At 34.5% G+C, this 20215-nt stretch overlaps 1 protein-coding gene across 1 annotated transcript in view; it reads left to right on the top strand.

Annotated features, from left to right (window-relative positions):
- DMD (dystrophin) overlaps window positions 1-20215 on the top strand; it is a 2372918-nt gene that overhangs the window by 799791 nt on the left and 1552912 nt on the right. The window contains exons 16-17 of the mRNA XM_004386236.2: window positions 2786-2965; window positions 15205-15380. Coding sequence (XP_004386293.1) covers window positions 2786-2965; window positions 15205-15380 — 356 coding nt within the window. The remainder of the gene's footprint in view (window positions 1-2785; window positions 2966-15204; window positions 15381-20215) is intronic.

Here is a 20215-nt window from a genome sequence, read left to right as displayed (position 1 = left end):
CCCTTCTTCTTGTTGGGAGGGAGAACTTTGGGAACTGGGAGATTATGGAGAGAGAAAGAGAGCGGGAGAGAGCGTGAGCGAGTGTTAGAGCAAAGAGGAAAGAAATTGAGGCTGAACAACTAAGATGTGATCACCATTTAAAAAAATGCATGTCTGAAATTTGCTAGATAGAGATCTTCGTTAGCATAGCATTTTTACCATATAAATTTACATGAGAACATATTATGATTTAATAATTACACAGCTTCCTTATATTAATGCTGTTTTTATTTTACATTGAGGATGGTTTTTTTTATGATCATATTTTCTTAATAGAAACTTACAAATTTACTTTTGTAATTCTGTCCAAATGTTTCTTCACTTGGTTTAATATTAATACAGTAATATTAGTTTTATATATTTTAAATATTAACTTCATTTGCCACTAAATCTTTTTGGGTATCAAATTTGTTGAAAGGTCATCTAAAGAAACCTGTTTAGATAGCAGGAGGATGTATATAGATTTCCATCAAAATCCAATTCTCCAAACATAGCTTTCAGAATTTTGTTGTGAAATTTTTCCAAATCATTTCACATTTAGCTTAAATAACGGGTACATCTTTTAGCCTATGTTAATTTAAAATAGTTCCTTAATCTCTGAGCAAGCAAACCAAAGAGGATTATACTTACATCTTTTTTATATTTAAAGGTATGTCTTTATTTATATTATGCCTTTTCCAAAAAGAACTTTAGGTAGCTTACAGTAACATATATTCATGCAAAAAGTTAATAAAGAGAAAAAAGAAAATGAGACCCTGTAAAGTAATGGTAAGATTATATGCTGACCACAAAGAGCTAGTTCAGTTGTCATACCTGAAATTCAGTTTCGGCTTTCAGTTCTAGGTAGGTAGCATAAACTGTTGTTTTCCTACTAGTCCAAGTATGCACTTAAATTTAATGGAAATCTAAAATGTGAATTTAAAAATAATCAATATATCCATATCCACTACTGATCTCCAATACTGAGAGTTCTATTTTGATATGAGTTAGACTTATATATGTGCATTCATATTTTAATTTATTACCTTCTTTCAAAAGGAGGAAAGCAGAATGAAAACAAAAATTAATTTCTTACTGAGGGAAGAAACTAGAAATGGACTTCAAAACTTGCCCCTCCTCTTAAAAATGGCATGAAATAAGACTGAATATAAAGTACACCAGGTGAAGCAGATTCTGAATAAAGGACAGAGCTAATGGAAGGAGACAGCATAACATTCTACAATTCAGAGCTATCAATGCAGGTGTCATGTCAAAATGACATGTCAACATAGCTACATAAAGTGTCCTTTTCAGGGGAGTGCAATTATTTCTTTGTCAGTGATGCTTCTGTTCATGAGCCATGGGTGCATCTGTTTCATGAACATTTCTCTGTTGTATGTAATGATTACATGCTGGAAACACAAGTATCACAGTTTAGATTATGTTCATTACACATGCCACTGTCCCAACAAGAACACTGTAAAGGGGCTGTAAGACAATTTTCTCTTTTTTCCCACCTCTTATTCTTTGTTTATAAGTTAACCCAGGGACTAGAATGTGGGACCTGGACATTGAATTTCCCAAAGTGCAGAGTGGCCTTAATGGATACATTGAAAGGATCAGCTGTCTTGATGTACTAATTTCACACATGCTGCTTTATTTATTCATTCCCCATCAACTAAAGGGTGTGTGTACCCTCCATAACTTACTGGAATTTTGGAAATATAAATGATGTAAAAATTACTTCATAAAACACATGGGTACTTAGAAAATATGCAACCTAATTCCCAAGGATTTACACTGTACTCAATAATTTAGTTATATTACTTAATAAGTGTGAAAATTGGCTTTAGAAGATAATTACTCAAATAGCCAAATGTTACTTGAATAACGAATGCTACAAAAACTTAAAAATCAGTAAAGTGCATAACAGGGTTTTTATCTTCAAATAATGCATGGAATGTTATAATTGTGGAAATAAATAGTATCACAGTTCTATCTGAATAATTCCCAAATTTCAGAATGGCAAGGCACTTTAGCCAGTCTCATCTTCTCAAGGCATCTTCTCTTTAGAACTCCTGGCCCGGGGAAGTCAGTCTTCCCTTGCATTTTCTTAGGAATGAAAAGGAAATTCACTGATGTCCATGACCCTTGCATTCTACTTTTGAACACCTGTAACTGTTAAAAAAGTAACTTCAATATGTTGATCTATGTTTTGACTTTTGAAGCCACACTACATTTTCATTTGTCAATTTTTGAAATACTTAGAGGTGGCGCTTAAGTATCTCTACTTGATACAGATATAGATATATATAGGAGTCCTTGGGTAGTGCAAATGGTTAAACTGTTCGGCTGCAAACTGAAAGGTTGGAGGATGGAGTCCACCCAGAGACACCTCAGAAGAAAGACCTGGTGATCTACTTCTGAAAAATCAGCCATTGAAAATCCTATGAAGCACAGTTCTACTCTGACACACATGGAGTCACCATGAGTTGGAATCTACTCAGTGGAAATTGGTTTCACTGTATAAATTACAGATACATCATTTTAGGTCTTTATTCTACATCTGACATTTTCTCTTTTCAAGGTTCGTGAGAAGGTTATTAGAATTGTAATTTTCTACTTACATTTTTATGTAGTTTTTATCCTTCACAGACATGATTACAATCTTATCGGTACAAATGAGAAAATACATGCAAAAACCAACTGAGCTACGCTTTATGAAATGTAAACCAGACTTATGTTGTGATCTTCCTTGTTTTAATAGGGTCTAAAAGCAGATCTAGAAAAGAAAAAGCAAACCATGGACAAACTCTCCTCGCTCAGCCAAGATCTTCTTTCAACCCTGAAAAATAAATCAGTGGCCCAAAAGATGGAAACATGGCTGGAAGACTTTGCACAGCGTTGGGATAATTTAGTCCAAAAACTCGACAAGAGTTCAGCGCAGGTTAGTATACCAATTATAATCCTGCGTTAGTCATTGCCCAGTATTTAGCTGAGTAAAAACATGGCTCCCTTGCCATGTGAGAGAAGTGGAAGAATGAGTCCTAATTGACTAACTGATTACTCTCCTAGAGTTTAATCTATTCCATTTCAACTGTAATGGGGAGCTGAGTGACTTACAGCAGTTAGACAAAATGCTAGGGGGTTGTGACATCACAATCTGACCCTAAATCATAGATTTCTAGAACCACCAAGAGCATTATTCAACCACCTTATTTTACATATGAAAAAACTGAAACTCAGGAAGGTAAAATGATTTGTCTAATGAAAGTCAGCAGAAGGAAAAAATGCTGTGGCCCAAGTCCTTTGATTTCAGTGGAGGCCTCTTTCCATTAGAGCAAGTGAGGACCTAATCATTAGACTTTCTGCCAAAGACCACTGATTACATAAAATCATCCATGTGGATTAGTTACACTAATACATAAGGATTGTAGATTAGGAAAATATCTAAATTACATTTATAGTTTTATATTCTGATTTTATTTTAAGAATTAAAGGATAAATTTTGAAAGCATTAGGCTTAGTGAGATAAGTCAGTCACGAAAGGATAAATATTATATGATTCAACTTGTATGTGGTATCTAGAATAGACAAGTGCATAGACACGAAAGTTTATTAGTGGTTACCAAGGGCAGGTAGAAGGGAGGTGAAAAGGAGAAATCAATGCTAAGGGGGCACTGAGCTTCTTTGAAATCCAAATTTGTGTTTAAAGTTTGAAGGAGTATAAATTATAATAATTCCCCATATCATCATTAGGCAATATAAGGTAAATATTGATCTAATAGTGATTTTATTCCTAGATCATGATTCCACTTATTATATGTCATTTGGCCATAGCTACCTTGCAATAGCACTTGCATCTTATCAATAAATAAATGAGGCATTAGAAAATGTGATACTTTTTGATCCTACGGTGATGTTATTTCAGTATGTACCCATTGGTTCCATAAATCTTTGCTGCCATAAAATGGTCAGTTAAGAAGGGTTGGCATTATTTGATAAAGAAAGTTGTTTTGAAATGCATTCCCTTAAGCTCATGTTCTTGGTCACTTGCATAATAGAGGCTCTCGAATTTGGATTAAAATGCAGATTCCTAGACCCTGCACTCAGGAAATCTCCTTTGGTATGCTAGGGGAGGGACCCAGGAATCTGAATTTTTACTAAGCCTTTGGTATAGTCTGCAGACCATGTTTAAAGAAGCACTGAACTACAAAGAAATTGATATTTGTGCCATTCCCCACATCTGCCTTTCCACAATGCTGCCTGAAATGGGGAGGCTGTCCTAGGAATTTGGTGTTCAGAATGCTCATTCCTTTGGAATGAAATGACTTTTTGAAGAGGATTTTACATCATAACAAAATTTTCTAATTTGATTATTCTAGTTGGTAAAAAGCATTAGAAGCCTTATTTTTAATAGCTTAAGAGTTATGAGACCCATCTAGGGCAACTTACTTAACCTCTTATTTTTCAACTTGTTTTTATCTCTAATAAAAAAGTACTGGCTTTGATTTGTATAGTTGTTTACAAAGTGATGTTTAAGATACATTACAGCATGTAACTGCTCTACTTGCTTGTCGGGATATGCTGAGGATAAAATAAAGCCATAGACATGAAAGCATTCTGAGAAAAAGAAAAGATGCTCTTGATATGTAAGGTATGCTGTTTAGTGAGTCTGGAGGGCTTGACCTGGTTCACTTTGACTTCTTTTTATTTTCAAACAGTTATACCCTCCTATACTAGACCATCAGCAGATAAATGGACTTACATTAGGCAAGTTGCTTCCCAGAATGCTAAGCTTCAGCCCTTCCTAAGTTCCTGTCTCAATTTTCCCTCATTGACTTCTCCCAGATATGTACCATCATAGCCCCAAACCAAATCTTTACTGGTGTTTCTTGGGTTTCAAGGAAGATAAAAATGGAGCTACCCTGGGAAAGAGGAATTAAGATGAAATAGACAGTGAACAAAGAAATAGTGTTTTATCACTAAAATGCAATTGATTTTCTTTCTTGAATGTCAAATGGAGATTAATTAAAAGTACGTAAGAAGAATTCCAAGAATGTTGAGGGTAAGGTAGTGACTTTGGAGAACAAAGTTTATTTGTGGACTTTTCCCAGCATATTTGTGGGAGGGAAATCAGTGTTAATTTAATGACTACTCACCCAATACACTTGATCTTTAAAAAACCCTTTTTAAATGGTTGGAAGAAAGAATGAGGAAAGTTCTGGTAATGGTTAAAATTATTTATTGTGAGGCAGGGTACAAGAATTGTGACTGAGATGACAAGGCATCTGATTGTGTTCATCTAAAGAACATGGTGTGCCTGCGAGTTTGGCTGCTATTCAGGTCAAAGCTTTGAGGGATTTTGACCTCATGAAGCTGTTACATGGCAAGAGGTCAAACCATGAAAAAAAAAATCAGCTGTGCGGGCTGCTCTCTTGCATTTCAAGGTCTAGTTTGGCTTGAATACTACTTGTACACAACTGAGGATGGTTAATTTGATGATATGGCAGCCTAAGAAAATAGAAACAGTTTCTGTTTCAAAACTTTAGAAAGAATAATGATCTTCGCTGTGGGGATGTTTACAATGAGAAAAGAGGGTACTTGAATTATATCCTGGATTGATATCTTTAAAAATTTAAATAGCCCCATGTCTTCATTTAAAAAAAATATATGCTGGTTGAAATTTACAAATTTAATTTTTTCTAAATGCCATGATCCTGATGAGCATGCTTTTTATCTTGATTACAATGAGGAAATACAGTATTAAAAATTCATTATAGTTAATACTTTAAAATTAAATATAATTTAAGTGACTCCCCCATTTAACTGAAATCACATTCACTGTGGAAAGGGTACACTATTCATATGATTTATAATTTTCATGGTAATTTACATTAAAATGGGATATCAGGTGCTTAGATGTAAGAATATATTTATATAGGTAAGTCCAAAAGTATTGTAGTTTTGTGATTTTTTTTAACATAGAAATTATCTTCTTTCTTAGGAATAAGGAAAAAACCTATGCTCTTATTATACAGGTTCAAAGATCCCATGCCAGTTTCATGAACATTTTGCTATATTGCTAGTGACCATGTTTGCAATGCTCTCAAGTATGAACACAAATGATTTACTCCTTAATATAAAAGTAATATACTCAGAACTCTCCTTTCCTTGAACATGCCAGTTCACATTCATGCTATATATGTCTGTGTCTATATTTATACATGTCCACTAAAGAAAGTGACCATTATATACATATAATAGATTTATCTAGAATACATCTATTCTATATTGTTTATATCCTGCTGAGAGTTTTCAAACTCTTAAAAGTCCTATGAGTTAATGTAAACCTTGATCGTAGATGATAAGCCAGTGTTTTTCATTTTACCTGAAATGCTTTTATTTTCTATATTTGTTCTCATTCTTTACCAATCCTATTTCTTTACTTTTCAAAAAATATTTTACATGCCTGTTCTGACCGTATCCATTCTCAAAGTGTTATTTTGCAGACCTCTTGCCGTATGTGATATAGTTAAACTTGGTTGGCATCTCTTTTTAATTATAAAATAAAAATATTCTAAGGCCTTTCAGTTTTCAGTGCTTTCATGGGTTCCTGAGAGCTCTCCAAGCCTAATAAGCCTCCTGCCAATAAAAAAAAAAAGGTTTTATAAAGCCTAGAATTAAAAAAAAAAAACTTCCTTATTTCAGGTTCCCATCATATTTAAATTCATTGACTAACCTCCTCGAATTTTAGAAGATTTTTTGGTTAATTGCACAGGTTAAAGGTTTTATTCGAAAATTTTGAAGTTACAGCTCAAATAACCTTGGAAATTAACTGTATCCTTTTGCTACCTCCAACTAAAATAGATATTTGAGAATAGGCCATGTATATGTATAACCTGTTGTATGTTGTAAATGCATTATCTACAACCACATAAAATGTCAGGAGCACGGCACCTAACAACAGAGCTGAGTTAATAATGGGAATCTTTATTTATAAAATAAAAAAAAATAGGATTGGAAGATCTTCATAGTGTCTTCCCAGTGCTAAATGTCTACAGCATGTTTCTCTTTGCTTGCAAATGTATGTAAAACTCTGGAGTAGTTAGTGAAGTGATTCCAAATTTCTCTGCTGTATCTTAACCACAGAGACAGCTGTAAGATGATGATGAAAATAAAATCTTCCTTTTCAAAGGAGTCTGACTTCTGAAATGATTATAGTTCACTCATCACAAGTATATAATTAAAATACTTAAAGATCTAATACACAGCATTTATATGATACATATATTATCTGCTGACAGTAAGTGAAATAACAAAAATTCAAGTTCTTTCCCTACATGTATAACTGATCATCTTTATCCCTAATTAAAGAATGGGTGTCTCATTATATCATGTCAGAGGGTGGATAAAGGAAGGTCAGGTGGAGCAGTAAAAATAAAGTTCATTGCCTCTTGAATTTTGCAGGTGCAGTTAATTCACAGTGTTGCTCCACTTCTATGTTTAATATTAATCCATAAGATATCATGCATCCCTTCTTTCTGACTCTATCTGTACTAATGGGATTTTGAAGGGAGGGGCATAATACATAAAAGTGAAATGCCAGTTTTACAGACTAAACCTTCTTAATTATCAGAGAATATTTTATTTCAAAGAATAGAGTGACTTCTTTTATGATGCCTTCTGAGTAGCCAACTCTAATTGTGCTCATGACTCCAATGTGGGTACTTGTTCAAAGAGTTATATTGCCTTATTATCAGTGTCAAAACAGGACAGTAATTAGTATTAAAATTTAGTTACCAAGCTACTCTTGTGAGCTTTAACAGTCTTTGTATGCTAAACTTAGGGCAGTTCCTCCTTACTCTTTCATGAGATAAAGCATTTTATAAGGTTGTGATTACTAACTCAGTTTCCTATGTGAGCACCTGACTTTTCACCCTAGGTTTCTCCCAATGTTTAGCATATAAATATTGCTTACCAAAAAACCAAACCAAACCCATTGCTGTCGAATCAATTCCAACTCACAGTGACCCAATAGGGCAGAGTAGAACTGCCCCATAGGGTTTCCAAGGAGCGGCTGGTGGATTCAAACTGCCGACCTTTTGGTTAGCAGCAGAGCTCTTAACCAGTGCACCACCAGGACTCCAAATAATGGTTAGAGATGTAAATTCTTCACCACCAGACTTTATACTTTATGCAACAGTGCCTTTGGAGGAAGTTGTAAGCCTGGCTACCAATTATCAGCTAATGCTGTTACTATGATTGTGCAGCATATGCTAAAATGTAGAAGTATAATCCCTTGAAACCCGTTTAAAAATTAATGATTGCTCTAAGGTTATTTATGTACAAACAACACAATGCCAGGCTTTGATCCACCATTATCAACCTAATTATATGGTTTTTTTTAAATCAGGTGTCTTTCATTTGATTAATTTTGTACAGATGTAATTAGAGTTTATTGAGGGTCTAAGACATTTAACATTGAGCTAATCTTTCTATATAAAGATTATGTCATATGTTGTTGTGTATTTTTAATTTTCTTCTGACTTTATATATGGATATGTGTGCATATGAACACACAGTTATACACCATAGGAATATCACCATTCATAAATATGAACAAATTTAAGAGCAAGTGATTATAGCTACTTAAAACCAAGAAACCAAACCCGTTGCCATCGAGTCAATTCTGACTCATAGTGACCCTATAGAACAGAGTAGAACTGCCCCATAGGTTTTCCAAGGAGCACCTGGTGGATTTGAATTGCCGACCTTTTGGTTAAGCAGCTGTAGCTCTTAACCACTACGCCACCAGGGTTTTCAATAGCTACTTAGAGTTGGCTAAAGGACAAATGAGACTTTAATTTTTTTATCTTTGCTGTGCCACCTACAAGTTGCATCATCCTGAGCAATTTACCTCTCACCTATAAAATGGGAATAATGTTAGTACATACTTCTTAGGGCCATTGTGAGGTAATAACAGCTCCCCCTTAGTAAGTCTTTATTATATAGCAGGTACTATGCTAATTGTTTTAAATAAGATAATGAATGCAAAGCACTTGGAATAATGACTGGAACATGCAAAGAGCTCCATAATTGGTAGCTATTATTACAAGTATTAGTATTTTAGTAATAAAAAAGATAGTAAAATAAATGAGGTAACTAATTCTTCATAACTTGAATCTCTCTTAGTGAATTTCTTTAAATGTTCAAATGGTAGAAGATTTTAAATAGCCAGAAATAGAATTCTTTGACCCCAATATCACAGAGAACTTACAAACGCAAGATTATTTATATAATTAAATGGAAACTTAAAAGATGCAATTAAGAATATAGAACAAGAAATAAAAGACAAATAACAGCAGCAACCAAGTGAATTTAAAATGTAAGAACAGATGGTAAATGCAACTAGTTTCCCCGGGAAATTTCTTTCTTTTTCCTTTTCATTGTGCATTTTTAAACAAATAGAAGGGAAGACGGTTACAAAGAACCTCATTGCTTGAGATTAGTTTGTCTTTTCCAGGGCTACCAAAATCGCATAATCTAAGTGTCAGAAGATGCACACCCTAGAACTATCAGGAAATGGGGAAAAAGTTCTTCAGAATTTTCTCGCCATGAGAAAATGTAAATTTTCAAAAAAAAAGATAGGCAACCTTATATATGGAGTCCCTAGGTGGTGCAAAAAGTTAAAGGGCTGGGCTGCTAACCAGAAAGTTGAAGGTTTGAGTCCACAGAGAGATGCCTCAGAAAAAAGGCCTGGCAATCTTCTGAAAAATCAGCCATTGGAAACTCTATGGAGCACATACAGTTCTACTCTGACACACATGGGCTTGCCATGAGTAAGAATTGACTCCATGGTACCTTTGTGTGTGTGTTTGTGTGTGTGTGTGTGTGTGTGTGTGCTCACATAGTTTATTGGCAGAGTATTCTCATTAAAATGGAAGTGGAGGAAGTTAGATGGGGTAAGGGAAGGAGATGAGCAAGGATGTCATCTCTGGTGGAGTGTAGCTTCAGCCTGATCCCACAAGGAGCTCTGGAGTAATAATTACACCCCAGAATTAGTCCCAGCTTGGGGCAAGAGAGTGGCCTTTTTATTTTTATTGTTGTAAAAATATATAAAACACCACATATGCCAATTCCACATTTTTTATGTGTACAATTTAGTAACACCAATTATATTCATTATGTTTTGAAAAGGTCACCAATATGGCATCTTTTTTTTAACCTTATAAATAAGAAGGGTCATTATACAAATTCCTGAACATTTCTCTGAGCATTTAGAAAAAAGAGTGGTTATCACTGATACTTATCAATACAGAGAGCTTAATATGTTCAGACATTGCATCATCTAATTCTTGCGACCAGGACCTACTCCGTAATCTGTGGGGCCCTTTGCAAAATGAAGATGCAAGGCCTCTTGGTCCAAAATTACTAAGGATTTCATGATAATGACATCAGAGCATTAAACCAAAAGCAATACCCTTCTGAGCATAGGCCCTCTGCGACTGCACAAGTGGCAAATCCATGAAACCAACCTTGCTTGCAACATGCCTGTGCGAGATATGTTAGCATTCCTGTCTTATATATGAAGAAGAGACATTGGAGTACTAAGATAGCACCATCCTGCCCCAAATAGCATAGCACGTAAACTATAGATTGGTGTTTGAGAATTGTGGAGCCTAGCTCAAAGGTCTCTACTTTTAATCATTGAAGACGAACCAGCTCTCCAACAACTCATTCTAACAATCTTTTTTTTTTCTTTCATTCCATTTTTAGTTAACTGACAAAACAAGCTAGTGGTATTTATACGTACGTTGTTGTTGTTATGTGCCATTGAGTCAATTTCGACTCATAGCGACCCTATATGACAGAGTAGAATTGTCATATAGGGTTTTCTAGGCTGTAATCTTTACGGGAGCAGATCACCAGAACTTTTTTCAGGCAGAGCAGCTGATGGGTTTGAACTGTCAACCTTTACGTTAGTAGCCTAGCGTTTAACCATTGTACCACCGGGGCTACTTCATGCACACACACCCCCAAACACACACACAGAAAGAGAGATGTATATGTATGTATGCATTTATGAAGGACATTTGAAATTCATTTATAATATACTCTTAATCAAAATAGAGAAATATGATGGCATAAGAGTTTAGTCAAGGTTAGTTGAGTATAGTTCAACCTGTATTCTATTCTAATTTTGACCCTGCCCTATTCAAGATTTTAGAGAAGGTATTAAGTCATTCTTATCAGATTTGCAATTGTTCTAACTCTAATGCATTTGAAAACAGAATCATAGTTCAAAAGATCTTGATATATTGGAATGATAGACTTAAAGCAATTTGGAAAAAAATGCTTTGAATATTTTCTCTGCTTTCAAAAGTAGCACTTTATAGAAATTGTTTTTTTATAGTTAAATTCATTGTTTCTGTTTATTTTCAATTTTTAAAAATTGCCTTGCAGTTTTTCTTTTTTTTTTTTAATTGTCTTTGAAAATATACATGGAAGAATATACACCAATTCAACAGTTTCTATACGTACAATTCAGTGACATTGATTACGTTCTTCAAGTTGTACAACCATTCTTACCCTCCTTTTCTCACTTGTTCCTTCCCTATTAACATAAACTCACTGCCCCCTGAGGTTCCTATCTAATCTTTTGAGTTGATGTTGTCAATTTGATCCCATGCAGAAAATGTTTTGTTGTAGAAATTTGGCACATAGGAAAAACATATGTATATAGTGCATGATAGAAATTATCATACTTTCTCTGCTGAAAAATAAACACCAATAATGTTGATAGCTTGCATTTTTTACTGAGTAATGTAAAAATTTCCAATGGCTTCAAAATTTAGACATTTACAATACTCTATCATATGCACATTCCATAATTTATTCTACCAATTAACCACTGACATTAGGTTGTTTTCAATATTTTATTGTTATAAATGACCCTGTGAACAGGGATAAATGTTATACCCAGCCTTCAATATCAAAATAAATTTAATTGGTAAGACTGCTTTTTTAATTGGACATCTGTTTTCGTAGAAGTTCAAATGAAACTTTCTTGATTACTATAGATTCAGTGTATGTAATTGTTTTGGAATATTAATCATTAGCCTTGTAGTGATCCAACTCATTTGAAAAATTTTATTTTCCAAACAAAATAAAACAAAACAAACAAACTCCTGACTTCCGCAAAGCCAGTGATATGGCTGGGGGCAAGATTATTTTTCATTTTATTTTTACAAAATTATTTTAACTTGCCAAGAGGTATAGAAAGGTCGTATAGTCGTATTTTTTTATGTAGCACTCACCTTATCTCACATTTTTTCTGTGTGGTTGTCATGTTCCCTCCTAAACTATAATATCCCTAAAATTCGAGATTTCATTTTACTTATTTCTGAATGCCCTGTAGTAAATATAGAGTCAATAAATTTTGGAATTTAATTGAAACATTGTGATTCAGCTGCTGAACATCGGGGGAAATTTTAGATTGCTTTAACTGAAATATAGTGTCCAAAGCCAGGAAACCTTGGTTTTGGGCACTGGTCTGATGAATCTAGTTACTGTATAGCAAATAACTGGCATTGTAGAGCCTGGAAGTGAGATTTATCAGGGTCATGATTATCATGCTTCAAATCTTTGAGACTGTCAAGTAGATGAGATACTCAACTTACTTTGTGTTGGTTCAAGGTTCAAAACAAATTTGAACTGAAGCAAGTCATAATAAAGCAAGCTTTTGCTAGGTAGAAAATCTTTGCCAAGGGGAAAATTTGATGTCATACTAAGGGAGAAGTTGTCTGTTTCTGAGAGTAGTAAATTGTATAGTAAGTAGGAGGTTATGATAAATAACTTCATAATCCCTCTCCTGTCTGTATTTTTAACGATTCTAACATGTAATTAAATGTTTACAGTCAACAGCTAAAAGCCATGGGGAAATTTAGTACATGACAAATTGTTTTTAATTCTGATTATATACAGTAGGTTTTGAAAGCAGTTATTAATTTGTTATATATAACAAATATACCCCATATTTACAGGGTTAGTGCACAGTTGTTTCCTTATTTCTCCATCCCAAAGGAAAGGAAGTAGTATTTTCAATTATGGTGTAGTAGTGGTTGTAGTATAGAACAATTAAACATCCATGTGTTGGTATTGCTTTATTTAAAATGACTGTTTTTTCTGTTTTTAAGGTTTGCCATATTCTTAAATGCAATTGCATAGTATATCTTACTGTCATTTTCCTTTACTCTATCCTCTTATGGCATATCTATCTAATTTCATAACTGGCATTAATGAGAACATGTTATTAAAATTACAGACAAATATTCACAAGCACTAGTGTTCCATACAATCAAATAAAACTGTGACAAATAGCTTTGTATTTTCATGAATCTCTTCATTCTGGTGCCTACACATATAAAATTAGATATTTTTCTAATCTTAACAGTATTCCCCTCTAGTTAGCATCATATACATTGAAGTTTACTCATAATTTTAAAAAAAATTGAAAAAATTAAATGCTTTTGGAATCCTACTGAAAATAATGTTTTTTCTATTTGACTAAAGGTAAACTTAAACTGGTCATGTAATAGCCATTTTGTACTGGGGGCAATTGGGTTTTGATGTTCTATTTTAAATATTTTTAAAAGCTACATTTCTTTCTGCTTTCATTTTGGCATAACATGTCAATGAGCTATGTAGTTCAATTGGTCTGAAGCTCAATGATTGATTCTGAATAACTTAGAGAAGACAAAACCTGTACTTGGCACATGTAGGAACTCAGTACCACTTAGACTACAAAAATGTAGGTTTCTCAGGCCTTGACACTTAAGGGAACTGTTTTGAACAAAGAGTACCAAAACAAAAATAAAACAAAACTTAAAAAAAATTCTGGCCTTTGAGTCAATTCCTATCCATAGCGCTTTTAAAATGTGTGTGTCAGAAGTAAATTTTACCTAAGAAATCATGACAAATGATTTTATTCTTTCCCTATTTGGATGCTGAAATAAGAAGGTCCTGATGTTCCCCCCATTCCCTTTGAAAGAAGTAGTCATCATGTATGGACAGAGAGGATACCCTAAACCATTCTATACCTCTTGGCAAGTTAACCAAAACCAGTAAAACTAATCTTGGTCCCAGCCATATCACTGGCTCGGTGGAAGTCTGTTTTTTTTTGTTTGTTTGTTTGTTTTGTTTTCATTGGAGAGTAAATTTTCTAAATAAGTTGGATTACTACAAGGCTATTGCTTAGTATCTCAAAAAGTAACTTTGCAGTCCTAATAAACAGCAGTACTGCAAGACAGAGAATTGGTGGTTGAGGAAGGAAGAAAGGTGTTTCACCATTATACCCCTTCTCTGTCTAGTAAAACCTGTGTACCAACGTGATGACTTGGTTCACAAATCATAATATTCAAAAGAGTGATTTCCTTTACCTCAAAAAATTAAAAATTCTGAACAGAAAACAAGTGTGATTCTACACCAAGAATTTCTAGTGAGAACTTTGGAAACTCACCTATTTTAATATATTCAAAATTTTCATTCAAACGAGAGTAGTATGCTGCTTTTTTTTTTTTTTTGTATAACATTCAGCTTGAAAATATTTATGGACAGTAGGTACTTGATGTTCATCTTTTCCTGTATTTTTATAAGACATTTCACTTATTTTATCAAAAAGACATTTATTACGAGGTTTAAATAATTTTATTTAAAAATGTATAAAGTAGGAGATAATCACTATTCATGATAATCAAAAATGTGGTCAACAAACTATTAATGAACATCTCCAGTGTGCCAGGCCACAGAATTGGTGCTGGCATGCCTGAGAAAATGTTATCTCACTGTTAAAAGAACTTTAAACAACATGTGTAGTTAAATAACAGAATGGCACCCTTAGTTGTTTCTTCTTTACCCTCTTAATTTTGTGTAGTCTGCCCAATAGATTGAAGAGGGACTAAGTTTACTTTTGGCTTTAAGATTACCTTCTTTTGCTATTTCAGTCAACATAATTTAAGTCAGATAAAACTATTTGATTTGGGTTCAATATGGTGTTATTTTGATCTGAAGGTCAGTCTACCAACAAGCAGGAACAGTTTCTTATTATTTTCCATCACCATTCCAAGCAGTCTTTACTGAAGTCTTTCGAGCAGTGTGTGACCTCTGTTTCAATACTTTTCACAGATTTCACAGGCTGTCACCGCCACTCAGCCATCACTAACACAGACAACTGTAATGGAAACAGTAACTATGGTGACCACGAGGGAACAAATCCTGGTAAAGCATGCCCAAGAGGAACTTCCACCGCCACCTCCCCAAAAGAAGAGGCAGATTATTGTGGATTCTGAAATTAGGAAAAGGTGAGAGCATCTTATTCATGGCTGTATCCCCAAATGAAGATTAATTGTTATGCAGGAAAAATGCACCCCTGTTTTGATGGCAGTTATTTTTACTTAAACAATATTGCCAGGAAGCCTCGGGTGCCTGCAATGTCAGTTAAGTCAGTGAGAAAAATTATGAAGTACATTTTAAAATGTGCCCCAGGAATCACTATCCCAACAAAAATGGAATGCTTAATGGAAGTACTGTTTTCTGTTGAAAGAAGAAACCACAGGTGATGGAATGCCATGGACACATTTCAATCCTGAAAGAACCTTTTTTTTTTTTTTTTATAAGGGGCTTGCTTGTTCAGTGCCTTGTTTTGCATTAAATGTCCTTTTCCAAGTAATGGAAAGTAAATTTTCCTGAACAAGAAGTACAGCTATAATAGATGAGATCCATTCTGCTAATAGTTTACGAGAACATAATCTCTCAATCTGTGCATCCTAAATCAGGAGTAATTACAGAACAGATTTCCTGTTCTTAGATATTTATAAAGTCTTATCTCCTAGGTGTTAGAATTTTTAATCGATTTTATTGTGACTATTCTCACTAAACATTGTAGTTAGGTATTATGTAAATCAATGGAAGTATGAAAATGATAGGAATAAAATTTCATGAATGCAAAGCTAGTAGGAAAATCAAAAATATTACAATGTCCTTTTCATTCCAATTATTGTAATTCCAAGATTAAGTAATACCATTAAAATCTGCCTTACGTTTCTAAACTGCATATGTTTAGGAATGCAAGAACACTTGACATAAAATTTGAGTATACAACGGTAAAAATGTAAGGGAAGAGCACATACCTAAAATAGGGTGTCAGGTATTCCATGAAAAGGAAAAAAAATCTAGGAAAGCTATCCAAATATATTATTTGGGACTTTATATGCTTTCTCATGGCTTATAACCTACTTTGATAATTTCAAAGTGAAACGCTGGACCTTTTCTTCTAGGTAGTGCCTGCTTGTCTGAGTGAATCCTCTGTTTCAGGGATCGGCAAACTATAGCCTACAAGCCAAATCCAGCCTGTTGCTAGTTTTTGTATGGATTAAGGATTTTTTTTTTTCATTTTTAAAAGCTTGAAAAAAGTCAAGATTTATAAAAAGAATATTCATGATGTAAAAATTATATGAAATTCAAATTTCAATTTCCATAAATAAGATTTTATTAGAACTTAGTCACACTCTTCATTATGTATGATCTAGGATCCCTGGTGGCACAGTGGTTAAGAGCTCGGCTGCTAACTAAAAGGTCAGCAGTTCGAATCCACGAACCTCTCCTTGGAAACCCTGTGGGGCAGTTCTACTCTGTCCTATTGGGTTGCTATGAGTTGGAATCGACTCAACGGCAACGGGTTTTGTTTGGTTAGGTTATGGCTGCTTTCACAACATAACAGCAGAGTTGAGTAGTTGTGACAGAGACTTTATGACCCACAAAGCCTTAAATATTTAGCATCTAGCCCTTAACTGGAAAAGTTTTAGGACCCCTGCTCTAGTCAAATTGTTCTGAAACTTGTTGAATATAAGCCTTCTTTTGGGGGCCACAACTTTCAAGGACTCTCCTCATGATGGTAGTTGAAATTTTAACATTCATTGCTGGAGAAAAAACATAAGGGCAAAAATAAATCAGTAAAGCTCTTAATGAATTTGCTTTTTTTAAAAATCCTAATAGCATGCATATTCATTTATTTAAAGTCATGTTAAATATGTGTCTACAGAAGATGCTTAGTGGGCATATGGAAAGTCATGCTAAATATATGTCTAGAGAAGTTGCTTAGTGGGCATATGGATTTGTGATTAGTTGCAAAAATCTAATAGCTCTCTAACAGTTCTCCAAGCAGAGTAATTTGGAAATCTAGTTACCTCACCCTCATAATGTCTTGAGGTCTCACCTAACACAGACGTTACCAGAACAGGTTCATTCACACTAATCTCTGTTTTCAAAAGCTTATTCTGAGCTCCTGTTCGGAGAATTCTTTGGTTACAAAAATGTGTCCTGACTTCTTTTTGTTTATTGTCAAGAGTGGCTATTGGTGAAGGAATTTGTCTCCTAAATTCTGTTTGTATCATATGCTGTCAGCAGTTTTTGTAAGTACCTGGAATGAGATACCCAAATGGGAAGGAACGTAAAGAATAGATCATTTAACTAAAAGCTAGCACTTATTGAGTGTTTTATTATGCACTGAGCACTAGATTAAACACTTTATCTGCATAGCTAATTTATTTATCCCAATAACCCTTCAAGGTAGGTATTGCTATTTTTACTATTATTCACAGCTAGCTACAGAGGACCTGAGCAAGAATTTCATCTCAGGTATTCTGGTTACAGAACCTGGACTTTGGAGTACAAGTGATCTTTATATGTCTGTGACTTGGGTGAACTTTTGTCATGGTCTGCCTGAAGGCTTCCCCAGAGTATTCCTGTTGTCTAAGCATAATTATGTATAGCTCTAACTTTCACTCTCAAAAACTTCGTGATTTGGACAGTATAAATATATGGACATTTTATATATAAGACCTTAGACTGATAAATTTAGACTGTTTGAACAAAGAGAGCTAAAGAGCAAACATTAGTGGATAATTAAATGCAGTGATTGACAATTATTTACAGGATGAAATGTAGTTAAATATGATGTAATGTTTACAGAGGCATCATGCAAACATGACTGAAACTTCATGGTGGCTGGCGTGTCCTTCTCTTGTCCCATGTGAGAACAGCTAAAATTTAAATGTGAATACTATATTCTTGGCTAAAATTTAAATGTGAATACTATATCCTTGATTATCGAATGCTGTTCTTTTTAAAATCATGTTGTCTGTGAGCTTCTATGACATGCTCATTACCAGTTCTCCTCTTATCGCTCTTTACCTAATTTGTTTTCCTCATTTTGCTTAATTCCTATGGAAGTATCCCATAAACACATCTCTTTGCCTTCTGACTTCCTTATATGAATTGCCTCATCTCATTGATTCAAGTTTGGCCTCTAAGTGAATGACTCCTAAATTGCATAGATCTGTATTTGACTTTTATCCTCCAATTTCACTTTTACATCTCTAATGCTAGGATCTGTGTATTTCCACTTGTGTGTCCAACCATTAATGCAATTTTTATTTTTATTGAATGCAAGCATATTTTGCCTCAAATTCAATAGTTATTAGTACATTGCACAGATTTTGTTATTATACTTCATTGCCTATATGTCTAACCCGTAAACCAAACCCATTGCCTTCAAGTCAATTCCAACTCATAGCAACTCTATAGGACAGAGTAGAACTGCCTCATAGGGTTTCTAAGGAGTGGCTGGTGGATTCAAACTGCCAACCTTTTGGTTAGTAGCTGATCTCTTAACCAATGTGCCACCAGGGCTCCCTATGTCTAAAGGAGTAGCAAATATTGGAAAAACCATGAGTTTTGAAATCAGGCTTACTCAGATGTGAAACTGGCCTGTTTTAATTTCTATCTTATGATCTCAGACAAATATCTGACTCTCAGATTCAATACCAGTTCTTTATAAAACACTATGAGGATTAAATAAGAATCATTCAATGCAGTGCCTATGAGGAAATAAGCATTCAATAACTGCACTAGTTGTTACCATTCTTGTTTATGATGAAGATGGAGATAGAGGTTTGGTAAAAGCAGTGTTGGTGGTGTTGGTGCTGGAGGTGTTCGCCATAGTGGCAAAGTTGATGGTGATAGAGGTGGTGACGGCAGTGGTGGTGGCAGTGGTAATAGTGTTGGAGACATTGGCAGTGGTGGTGGTCGTGGAGGTGACGGGGGTGATGTGAGTAGAGCTAGCGTTGGCCGTAGGGATGGTTGTGGTGGAGATAATGGGATGGTGTGGTGGAGGTGATAGAGGTGATATTGGAGATGGTGAAGGTGGTGGAGTGGTGATGGTCGTGGTGGTAATGATGATGGTTGTGAAGGTAATGGTGGAGATGGTGGTCCTGTAATATTTATGGAAAAATATCTCATAATAAACATTATCTCATACTTAGCACATATACAAAATTAAATTCTTGTGTTCTTTTGAAAAATGTAATTCACTTCTAGACTTATCCATTTTTGTCACTTTCTGCCTCTTACCTTGCTCCTTATTTATTATTATTACTCTATGTTATTGGCCAAGTGCCATCATTTCAGTCCTTTTTCAATTGTTGTATCTGCCAGCTCCATAACCTGAGCCAGATACCTCCCTTTGGTGAAGCTTGCCCCCCTTTCTTGTTAATCTGCCTCAAATTAATGTATCTAAAATGTTGCTTTTATGTTGATCCTCCAGACCTGAGAACCCCATAACACCAATTGTCCTAAAGTAAAATACAGACCTTTCTTATGGTATCAATATTCTTTCTAATCTCCCACCAATTTTATTCCTAACGTCCCCCAAATCTTTCCACTTCAGTCAGTAAATTGCATTACATTCTTTTTGCTATTTTTGTTATAATTTTATTTATTTTGTTGTTGTTGAGAATATACACAGCAAAACATACACCAATTCAACCATTTCTACATGTACCATTTAGTGACATTGATTATATTCTTCAAGTTGTTTAACCATTCTCACCCTTCTTTTCTGAGTTAGTCCTTCCCCATTAACATAAATTCACTGCCCCCTAAGGTTCCTGTATAATCTTTTGAGTTGCTATTGTCGATTCGATCCTATGTAGATAGTTCTTAAAGAGTATAATACTCAAGGAAGATATTCTTTACTAGTTAAGCTAAACTATTATTTGGCTTAAGGAAGAATTCAGGGGATATTTATTGTTTAAGGTTTAACGATTATCTCAGGGCAATCGTTTCAGGGGTTGATCCA

The sequence above is a fragment of the Trichechus manatus genome, unplaced genomic scaffold, assembly GCF_000243295.1.
Source record: "Trichechus manatus latirostris isolate Lorelei unplaced genomic scaffold, TriManLat1.0 scaffold00159, whole genome shotgun sequence".
Classification (NCBI taxonomy): Eukaryota; Metazoa; Chordata; class Mammalia; order Sirenia; family Trichechidae; genus Trichechus; species Trichechus manatus.
This window is presented reverse-complemented; position numbering and strand designations above follow the sequence as displayed.